Source organism: Bufo bufo, chromosome 6, assembly GCF_905171765.1.
Source record: "Bufo bufo chromosome 6, aBufBuf1.1, whole genome shotgun sequence".
NCBI lineage: Eukaryota > Metazoa > Chordata > Amphibia > Anura > Bufonidae > Bufo > Bufo bufo.
Window position 1 is genome coordinate 385,991,713 of NC_053394.1, and position 12,059 is coordinate 386,003,771.

General features: G+C 43.8%; 1 protein-coding gene across 1 annotated transcript in view; it reads right to left on the reverse strand.

Moving 5' to 3' along the window:
• The window catches only part of LOC121003515, a gene marked incomplete at its 5' end in the record, with an annotated part of 1,598,977 nt that overhangs the window by 496,849 nt on the left and 1,090,069 nt on the right, over positions 1-12,059 (reverse strand). The window contains 1 exon segment of the mRNA XM_040435417.1: positions 367-1,304. Coding sequence (XP_040291351.1) covers positions 367-1,304 — 938 coding nt within the window.

Genomic DNA, 12,059 nt, shown 5'->3' on the forward strand with positions numbered 1-12,059 from the left:
AAAGTCCATAGAACAGACACGTCACCTTTTCTAGCCGTTTTATCCCCGGCAGTTCACAGCAGGCTTTAGGGGGCCTGTTTCCCAGCGTGCAGCCCTCATGCGGCTCTCAGCTTTCCAGCACAGCACCACGCTTCAGATCCCAAAACAGAGACTCAGATTCTATTTAAAGGACAGCCAGGTGCTGCCAAAACGCGGACCAGCACTTAAACTCCGGTCCGGTATTTGATCTCACCTGGCTGGAAATCAGCCCAGCCGCCCATGTTGGGAGGAAAATACCTGCCTTCCCAAACAAAACTCCTTGCTATGTCACAAAACACATAAGGGAGGTCATTAACGGGCTAAGCATGAAGATGGCTTCTCTTATATGTGGGTTTTTTGATGATTAACAAGAGACGATTTATGGGTGAAACACATATCACATTCTGAACATGAAAATGGCTTCTCTCCTGTGTGAATTCTCTGATGTACAACAAGATCTGATTTATGGTTAAAACATTTTCCACATTCTGAACATGAAAACGGCTTCTCCCCTGTGTGAATTCTCTGATGTACAACAAAATCTGATTTATGGTTAAAACATTTCCCACATTCTGAACATGAAAACGGCCTCTCTCCTGTGTGAATTCTCTGATGCGTAACAAGATGTGATTTACGGTTAAAACATTTCCCACATTCTGAACATAAGAACGGCTTCTCTCCTGTGTGAATTCTCTGATGTATAACAAGATGTGATTTACGGTTAAAACATATCCCACATTCTGAACATGAAAATGGCTTCTCTCCTGTGTGAATTTTCTGATGTATAACAAGATATGATTTATTGTTAAAACATTTCCCACATTCTGAACATGAAAATGGCTTCTCTCCTGTGTGAATTCTCTGATGTATAACAAGATCTGATTTACGGTTAAAACATTTCTCACATTCTGAACATGAAAATGGCTTCTCTCCTGTGTGAATTCTCTGATGTATAACAAGATGTGATTTACGGTTAAAACATTTCCCACATTCTAAACATAGAAATAGCTTATTTCCTGTGTGAATTCTCTGATGTGTAACAAGATCTGATTTATAGTTAAAACATTTCCCACATTCTGAACATGAAAATGGCTTCTCTCCTGTGTGAATTCTCTGATGTATAAAAAGATCTGATTTATTGTAAAAACATTTCCCACATTCTGAACATAAAAATGGCTTCTCTCCTGTGTGAATTCTCTGATGTTTAACAAGATGTGATTTACGGTTAAAACATTTCCCACATTCTGAACATGAAAATGGCTTCCCTCTTACGTGAGCTGTTCGATCTTTAACACCTTTTCTGTTACTTTTATTCTGTGTTTCAGTCTGTGATGAATCAGAAGATCGGACCTGTTTAAAAGGATCAAATAATGCATTGTTGCTGTGATTGGATGAGGGTATATCTTGCATATTGGCATGCTCTTCAAATGCATCTCGTGTGATACCACAATCATCTACTTCAAAACCTGAAGATACCAGAAGTTTCTCTGAGTTCCTGGTACAGTCATCTGCCAAGAATAAAACACATTTTATTATTGATGAATAATATACCATAAAATTGTATTGAAATTTTATAACCTTTCCATATAAAAAAATCCACAAAAAAGAACAAGGCATGGCGTAAAATTCAAGTATGAATTTACTAAAACTGTGGTGGCCAAACAGACCACAGTCTAATAGTAGATCAAGGAGAATAACTAGGCCAGGTTGGCCTCCACTTTGATCAACTTCAATGCAACCCCCACCCAATCAGTCATTTATAAATAAAACATTTCCTAGCGCTGAATGTCCTTAGTGCCCCACACAATAGTTATCTCCCCTCAGTCTCTCTTTGACAGTGGAATTCCCCCTTAGTGCCCTCTTCACAGTACTGATGCTCCCTAAGGGCCCTAGCAGACGAGCGTTGGTCACGCTGCGAGTCCGCAGCTCAGCTCCCGCATGACCTCCCCGCACTGATGAGGTTGCATAGCATTATATTGATTTATGATGCTATGTAACCCTTACAGTTCTGGAATGTATTGGAAAACACTGGCAGCATTATGCCAGTGTTATCCAATACATTCCAGAACTGTAAGGGCTACATAGCATCATAAATCAATATAATGCTATGCGACCCCCAACAGCACTGGGAGTTCAGGGCAGGTGCTGCGCTGTGGGCTCACAGCATGACAACGCTCATCTGCAAGGGCCCTAAATGCCCCCACTCCGTAGAATGTCCCCTTGATGTGTCCACACAGTAGTTGTGCCCCCTTTGTGCGCCCCCTGCAGTAGTGCTGTCTCTTAGTGTCCCCTTTACATCAGTGAAGCTCCTGTACTGTGAATAAAGTTAAAAAAGTACTACGGAGCACATCATGCTCTTCCCAGCAGCAGACGTGATGTGATGACGTCATCTCTCCTGCCGAGCTGAGGAGAGCGCACAGGCCGGGGGATTATCTCAGGTCTGTGCGCTCTCCCTCTCAGCCCAGCAGGTACAATGACATCACTGTTTCACACCTGCTGCTGGGGAGAGTGCAGGCCAGGGAATGAGACCTGGGCTATAATGGATGACAGATACAGCAGCTGGACTCGGAGGGAGGAGAGTAGAATGGAGAGTAGGAAGCACAGTCCTGTCAACATGTTTTTTTCCTTTAGATATAATTACTATTGATAATATGCTGTGTTAGTCACCTGGGTCAGAATATCTTGGGGTCTTTATTCACAGACAGGTAGGAAATATCTGGTGTTCAGTGGGGAGACTTTTTTGTATGAGCTCTTAAGGCTACATTCACACGTGAAAAAAATGCCATAAAAAACGGACACACTCAGTTTTTCATGGCCATTTTTCAACCATTTTTTGCAACCCTTTCTTAGTCGTCTGGACGTTTTGCATTAATTTTTAAATGGCAATTATTTGAGGATGATTTTTTAATTACCAATCCCTGCAGTATACATAATGTCCCCCATAGTGGCCCCAGTTAGTAATAATGTTCCCCAGGGTGGCCCCCATCAGTAATAATAATAATGTTAATAATGTGCAGGGTTTTGTTCTTATGGGGTGAAAAAAAAAGCTACTCCTCTCATCTACTTGCACATGTAGAGAAAAGTCGCTCTTCATTTGGTGCTAAATGACCTACACTCTCAGTGGGATGATGTCACCATGCGCTCCTAAGCAATAATGCTGGGAGAGCATGGTGATGTCATCACGTTGGTAGCACAAGTCCTTCAGCACCAAGAGAGACTGCCTTGTGTGTAGAAGCGGATTAGGCTATTTATTTTTATTTTAACCCCTAAAAGGCCATTTTCCACTAGTGGACCCATTTTAAACGGCCATTACATGGATGCTCTCCTGTCTAAATGGACATTAAAATAGTCCCATTGATTTACATGGGGTCCATCGGGCAGTGAAAATGGCCACAAATAGAACATGTCCTATTTTTCACAAACAATATTCACTCGCCTTAAAAAAAATTGCTACGTGAATAGCGCCATTGACTTGAATTCTAAAATCAGCTGTGTGGTATTTTTCACTGTTGTGTGAATGTAGCCTTATCCTTCAGCCTTTTTCGATTACACAAACTACATATAGCGCCAAAGAATAATCCTGTGACCCGAACATCATCACTGCAGCTAGGACACTGTGCACACCGAGGTCTCTCCTAATCTCAGTCCTGTCACTGTCAAGTAAACAAACTGCATGGCCCACATCATAACATCTTACTTTTTTCCTGCATTTATATTAAAGGTGTTGGCTCATCTGAGACAATGCAAGAAATTCGCTAGAATATGCCCCTATTGTGTGGTGGGTGCGGGTCCCACTGCTGGGACCCGCACCCATCTCCTAAACGGAGCCCCGAAAGTGGTGGAGGATCCACTGTGCATGCGCAGCACTGGCTCGACACTGGCGTGGCTATTTCCATCAGGCCCGTAGAAGTGAATGGAAATAGTGGCCAGTCATGCAGTGCGCTCCCATTCACTTCTATGGGGAGAGCGCTTGGTGGTGGCCGGACCAGAGTCCTCCAGCCACCACTTTGGCCCGCTCTGTTTTTGATATAGGTGTGGGTCCAAGCGGTTGGACTCCACCTATCAGACAATGGGGGCAACTCCTAGTGTTATGTCTCCATTGTCTCAGATGATACAACCTCTTTAAGTGCTTGCAACTCATATATACTGTACACACCATCCATAGATTATGAAAAGTATATCACTAGAGACAAACCAATTTCTTGAACTACATTTCAGGTGTAATTCTGAAGAATCAGTCAGAAGAGGGAACAGATAAATTAAATCAATTTTGAACCTGCTCCCATTGGCCTGATAATCTGTGTATGACTCTCTGGCAGATCTACTCCTTGGCATCACTTGGAGGTGTGTGACGATGCCACCTGCCACACTGAATAACCTGCACTGGAGGCTGGACAAGACAGTACACATATCAAACTGGGCCAGTTCCAGCCACTATTACAATCTGCCTCCCAGAAGTCCATGGAGTCAGGGGACAGGCTATGTGCAGAAGAAAGGGCACAGTCCAGGTACGACTGAACCTGGTTGTTCAGGCAATGCTTATCCTTTTGCGGATATGCGTCAGGCTGGCACAGCACTTAAAAAAACTTCAATCACATTAAGAAAACTAAATGGGCTGCTGCTGCTGTGCCTTCTGAGACTTATTGTAGGGGTAGCACCACCAGAGAGGGCGGGAGGTCTCTGACTCAGCCAGGTTGGAGATTGGACTTCTGGACAGAAATGCAGGTGACCGGGCACAGTGGGGCGTAGGAGCGACATATAAAAAAAAACAGGCAGGGTGGCAACATCAGCAAGGAAAGGTATTTATCTAAACTAAAAAGGTCCTCGTCTTTAGGACAACATGGCAATGCTTCAGTTTGCACATATAAAAGGAGGGAGTAGAAGTGGAAGCAACAATCTGCTCTGTTTTTGTTGGGGATAGGAGGATGTCCATTGAGGAGGACGTGGATAAGCACCTGGTGTAGGGTCCCAGATAATCAGCAATTGCAAGCTGCAGCATGGTGGCCAAGACCATACAGCGGTTTAAGAAGACAGGTTCCACTCAGAACAGGCCTCGTCGTGGTCAACCAAAGAAGTTGAGTGCACATGCTCAGCTCCATATCCAGAGGTTGTCTTTTCAAAATAGATGTATGTCGTCATGGAGGAGTGGAAGAGGATTCAAGTGGCAACCTGTGAAGCTCTAGTGAACTCCATGCCCAAGAGAGTTAAGGCAGTGCTGGAAAATAATGGTGGCCACACTAAATATTGACACTTTGGGCACAATTTGGCCATTCTCACTTAGGGGTGTACTCACGTTTGTTGCCTGCGGTTTAGACATTAGTGGCTATGTGTTGAGTTATTTTGAGGGCACATCAAATTTACACTGTTATACAAGCTGTACACTGACTACTTTACATTGTATCAAAGTGTCAGATCTTCAGGGTTGTCCAATGAAAAGATTTACAAAAATGTGAGGGGTGGACTGACTTTTGTGAGATACTGTAGGTACCAGAAACAGATCTTGATGATTTGCTTGCCCAAATGCATTCAGCATGGAAGAACATTCCTCAGACAATCATTAGCAACCTTATTGGTAGGAAGCCAAGGCGTGTAAGTGAATGCATTTATGCACGTGGCTCTCATACTCAATACTGAATAAAGCGAGATGTTTTGCATATTTTGTTTCCGTTTTTTTTATCATTTGCACATCATTAAAGGGGTTCTCCAAGATTTTCCTCAGCATAGGTCTTCAATATGAGGTCAGCAGAGGTCCGGTCCCTGCACCCCCACCAATCAGCTGTCTGAGGAAGCCTCAGTGCTCACCGGAGCTCCAGTTAATACAAAGCCTCCTCACAGATTACCAAGCACAGCGCCTTCTGTTGAATAGTAGCTGTGCTTGGCATTGCAGCTCAGACCCTTTCACTCGAATGGGACTAATCTGTGCCTAGGCCATATGACCAATGAATGTCACATTGCATGGCCAGGAAGAGGCCTAAGAGCGCGCAGAGCATTGTGTCATCTGACCGACAAGGCTGCCGGGAGTTTAATCCGCCTCCGATCTGATATTAATGACCTGTCCTGAGGATGGACTATATGTATCATATACATACTGTATATCACCTTTAACGCTGTCACATTTGCATCCATATTTAATAAGAATTTTAGCTAAATCGGTGAATATAACGCTGAACAAACTGACATAAAATTGTATCATCCAGTGAAGGAGTAGAATCTGTGAGTCTTCTCTGCGTTACTTAGTGGTTACTACTCACCTGGGCGGTTATCTGTAGGAATGTCCTCTGTACTCTGCTCATCACCCCTCACATATGTCTCTGTAGGATTAATATTGTTCAGTTCTTCACCCGGATTTACAAGCTGTGAAACAAATATTGTAGAAGTCATCAGACGGTTGGAGAAGTCGTGTGGAAGGTTTTATATGACCTGAAAAGGCGACCAAAAACGACTGGACAGCAGGAGTTGTCTGACCCAAATATCTGCAGGTCTCCTGTATACAGTGAGGAACAGAAGTATTTGAACACCCAGCAATCTTGCAAGTTCTCCCACTTAGAAATCATGGAGGGGTCTGAAATTCACATTGTAGGTGCATTCCCACTCTGAGAGACAGAATACATTTTTTTTTTCAGGAAATCACATTATATGATTTTTTAAAGAATTTATCTGACTTGCACTGCTAAACATAAGTATTTGAACACCTGGCAATCATCAAGAATTCTGGCTTTCAAAGACCTGTTACTGTGCCTTTAAAAAGTCCACCTCTACTCCACTCATTAATCTAACTTAGTACCACCTGTCCGAGCTCTTTAAAGACCCCTGTCCACCCCATAGTCAGTCAGACAACAACTACTACCATGGGCAAGACCAAAGACCTGTCAAAAGACACCAGAGACAAAATTGTGGACAAGGCTGGAAAGGACTACGGGGCAATTGCCAAGCAGCTTGGTGAAAATAGATCAACTGTTGGAGCAATTCTTAGAAAATGGAAGAGGCTAAGGACAACTGTCAGTCTCCCTCGGACTGGGGCTCCATGCAAGATCTCACCTCGTGGGGTATCACTAATGATAAGGGAGGAGGTGGTCAATGACATGAAGAGAGCTGGGACCACAGTTTCAAAGGTCACCGTCGGTAGAACACTACGCCATCATGGTTTCAAATCATGCATTGCACGGAAGGTTCCCCTGCTCAAGTCATCACATGTCCAGGCCCGTCTGAAGTTTGCCACCTGGATGATCCAAAGAAGGCATGGGAGAAAGTCATGTGGTCAGATGAGACCAAAGTAGAACTTTGAGGTCTAAACTTCACTCGTCGTGTTTGGAGGAAAAAGAGGATGAGTTGCTTTTCAAGAACACCATCCCTACTGTGAAGCATGGGGGTGGTAACATCATGCTTTGGGGGTGCTTTTCTGCAAAGGGGACAGGACAACTGCACTGTATTAAGGAGAGGATGAATGGGGCCATTTATTCTGAGATATTGAGCAACAACCTCCTTCCCTCAGTCAGAGCATTGAAGATGGGTCGTGGCTGGGTCTTCCAACATGACAACGACCCGAAGCACACAGCCAGGATAACCAAGGAGTGGCTCCGTAAGAAGCATATCAAGGTTCTGGAGTGGCCTAGCCAGTCTCCAGACCTAAATCCAATAGAACGTCTTTGGAGAGAGCTGAAACTCTGTGTTGCTCAAGAACAGCCCCGAAACCTGACAGATCTAGAGGAGATTTGTGTGGAGGAGTGGGCCAAAATCCCTATTGCAGTGTGTACAAACCTGGTCAAGAACTACTGGAAACGTTTGACCTCTGTAATTGCAAACAAAGGCTTCTGTACCAAATATCAACACTGATTTTCTCAGGAGTTCAAATACTTATGTTCAGCAGTGCAAGACAAATAAATTCTTTAAAAATCATACAATGTGATTTCCTGAATTTTCCTTTTTAATTCTGTCTCTCGGAGTGGGAATGCACCTACAATGTGAATTTCAGACCCCTCCATGATTTCTAAGAGGGAGAACTTGCAAAATTGCTGGGTGTTCAAATACTTCTGTTCCTCACTGTAAATCCAATCTGATTGCTTCATTATTCCAACCAGTAGTTTGCAATGCAGGGAGAGTAGCCCTTATATTCCATCCCTAACATTACATTGTGTGTATATAACTTTACATTGTTTGTGCACCTGTTGCCCTTGCTGGCCGCCCCAGGGCTGTGAAGCCGGTAAGCCAAAGTTCTTTCGGTCTATGGCTTGTTTACCTCCTCGGAATGGGCATAATTATCTGCTCTGCTGCAGCCAATGACTGGATTCAAGGGTAACATGTCCACAAGAAACACATCACCACTAAAGCCAGTTATTGGCTGCAGTTAAGGAGGGGACCATGCCTGTGCTGGCGAGGAAGCAAACAACATTTACTGGAAGATGGACATAATGGAGCCAGCGTGCATAACCAAAGCTAAGGGTAGCAGGCATGTATGACTCTTTCCATAGTAGAGGCTGCGGACACATGTGAAAAGTTACTTATTCCTGAACAAACCCTTTAATGCTGTCTTTCTGTTCTGTCTACCAGTTCTGGGATGACTGCAGGCATGAAGATACTGTACGCAGTATAAAGGACAGGTGAGAGCACAGGAGAGGTGAAAACGGATTATCTATCATCACTAGAACACCCTGATTATCACTGATTATAGTGCAAGGACACAGTGGTGTAACTACAGTTCTAAGGGCCACAGTGCAAACTGTTGTGCCACTCTTGTGCAACCACAAAAGATCTGCAGCCGTTCACAGAGAATGCCATCTTAAAAGTTTGTACAGGCAGAAAATTGTGAGAAGAACCAGACAACATGTATAAGAAGAAAGGTGGAGATGGCAGGATTACAGCTGACCATAGACATTACAAGGATAACACATAATACTGGTGGATAAAACAAGACTGAACACAAGATCTTCACAGCCTTCTACAGATCTCATGAAACATTTCATGAGACCTTATCTCCATCTACCTGATCATCCTGTGGGACATTGTGATGCTCTTCTGAACCATCCTGTGGAAGAAGAGGACTGGGACATCTCTCCTGTGTTCTTCTCTCTTTCTTACCTGTAGGAAACACATCCAGTGACTGAATTCATCTCTTAAATACAGATAATGAGAGGACGTGTGTATTTAGTCATGTCTATTACCTGGTGATGCGAGGGTCCGGTGATCCTCCATCAGGATGCCCTTATATCCATCTACCTGATCATCCTGTGGGACATAGTAATGTTCTTCTGAATTATCCTGTGGAAGAAGAGGACTGGGACATCTTTCGGGTGTTTGTCTCTCTTCCTTAACTGTAGGAAACATATCCAGTGACGGAATTCATTGCTTACATACAGATAATGAGAGGACGTGTGTATTTAGTCATGTCTATTACCTGGTGATGTGAGGGGTCGATGAACCTCCATCATGACGTCCTTGTACAGATCTTTGTGTTCTTCTAAATACTCCCACTCCTCCATGGAGAAATGGACGGTGACATCCTGACACCTTATAGTAACCTGACGACACAATGTTACAGTCATCACCCAGATCCCTTCATAGTGTTCCTGTATAATGTCCCAGCATTCCCAGCAGTGTCACCTCTCCAGTCAGAAGCTCAATCATCTTGTTGGGGAGTTCTAGGATCTTCTCTCTATTGATTTCCTTATGTATCGGGGGGTGAGGTGGAGGCCTTGTCATTGGGCTAAGGGTTCTTCCCCATCCTTCAGACACAGGGGCCTGACAGCGCTCACTAGAGGTCTTCTTCACTACTATGTAGTCCTGGTTATGGAGAGACACAGTAATAACTATCACTCCATACATCTCCAGAGTCCCTCACCTCTCCAGTCATGTCCATCTGTTAGTAACATAGATAAGATGATGTAATGTGACATCATCAGAATCTCTCACCTCTCCAGTAAGCCGGAAGAGGATCTCTAGGGTGAGATGTATTATCCTCTCAGCCATCTTGTCCCTGTCCATCCTTGATGAATCAATCAGGAAAGGGTCTTATATAGAAGATATCCACTGAGCGGATCCTATATTGTAGGAACCTGAATGGAGAGAAGATGAGAAGATGTAAACTGAAACATCGGAGGAGACAATAAAGTGTAGATGTTGTGCTCTCTTTTTACAGTGATCGAAACATGTGTAAGGTCAAGGCAGTTTCATGGTATGTCACACCTTCACATGACCCTACAGCCAATAGAAGACGTCATCAGTGATGCCAGTATGAACAGCACGTGACCGCTATAGACCATCCTAGGCCTTAATGGTCAGGTGATATACATACCGCCATCGGAGCTCCAACTAATACTGTTGCTGCAGTGATGTAAACAGACTGAAGGAGACCACAGGAGCCTCAGTGCTGGAGAAGTGGAGGATTCTAGAGGTCCTGTGTTATCCGGGTAATTGTAAAATGCCGCTGAATATGTTGGAGATACATAAAGTAGAATTTAGACTTACCGGTAAATATAGTTTTCCAAGAGTCCGACATGACAGCACACATGGAGGATGTCCACATACAGTCAGGTCCATAAATATTGGGACATCGACACAATTCTAACATTTTTGGCTCTATACACCACCACAATGGATTTAAAATGAAACAAACAAGATGTGCTTTAACTGCAGACTGTCAGCTTTAATTTGAGGGTATTTACATCCAAATCAGGTGAACCGTGTAGGAATTATAACAGTTTGCATATGTGCCTCCCACTTGTTGAGGGACCAAAAGTAATGGGACAATTGGCTTCTCAGCTGTTCCATGGCCAGGTGTGTGTTATTCCCTCATTATCCAATTACAATGAGCAGATAAAAAGGTTCAGAGTTCATTTCATGTGTGCTATTTACATTTGGAATCAAGATGAGATCCAAAGAGCTGTCACTATCAGTGAGACAAGTCATCATTAGGCTGAAAAAACAAAACAAACCCATCAGAGAGATAGCAAAAACATTAGGCGTGGCCAAAACAACTGTTTGGAACATCCTTAAAAAAAAAAGAAATGCACCGGTGAGCTCAGCAACACCAAAAGACCCGGAAGACCACGGAAAACAACTGTGGTGGATGACCGAAGAATTCTTTCCCTGGTGAATAAAACACCCTTCACAACAGTTGGACAGATCAAAAACACTCTCCAGGAGGTAGGTGTATGTGTGTCAAAGTCAACAATCAAGAGAAGACTTCCCTAGAGTGAATACAGAGGGTTCACCACAAGATGTAAACCATTGGTGAGCCTCAAAAACAGGAAGGCCAGATTAGAGTTTGCCAAACGACATCTAAAAAAGCCTTCACAGTTCTGGAACAACATCCTATGGACAGATGAGACCAAGATCAACTTGTACCAGAGTGATGGGAAGAGAAGAGTATGGAGAGAGAAGGTCTCTATTAGCAGTTAGGTCTAGTCTGTAGAAGGTTTGAAAACTAGACCAGGTAGCTGCCCTGCAGATTTGTTCCAGTGAGGCATTAGCTCTTTCCGCCCAAGAAGCAGCCACTGCTTGAGTAGAATGGGCTGTGACTTTGAATAGGCAGTCTTTATTCTGGGAAGTATAAGGCTGGGTTCACACGGGCGTTGCAGGAAAATGTGCGGGTGCGTTGCGGGAACACCCGCGATTTTTCTGCGCGAGTGCAAAACATTGTAATGCGTTTTGCACTCTCGTGAGAAAAATCGCGCATGTTTGGTACCCAAACCCGAACTTCTTCACAGAAGTTCGGCCTTGGGATCGGTGTTCTGTAGATTGTATTATTTCCCCTTATAACAGTTATAAGGGAAAATAATAGCTTTCTGAATACAGAATGCATAGTGAACTAGCGCTGGAGTGGTTAAAAAATTTTTTTTTTTAAATTTAACTCACCTTAGTCCACTTTATCGCGTAGCCCGGCATCTCCTTCTGTCTCCTTTGCTGAACAGGACCTGTGGTGAGCATTAATTACAGGTAAAGGACCGTTGGTGACGTCACTACGGTCATCACATGATCCATCACCATGGTAAAAGATCATGTGATGGATCATGTGATGACCGGAGTGACGTCACCAAAGGTCCTTG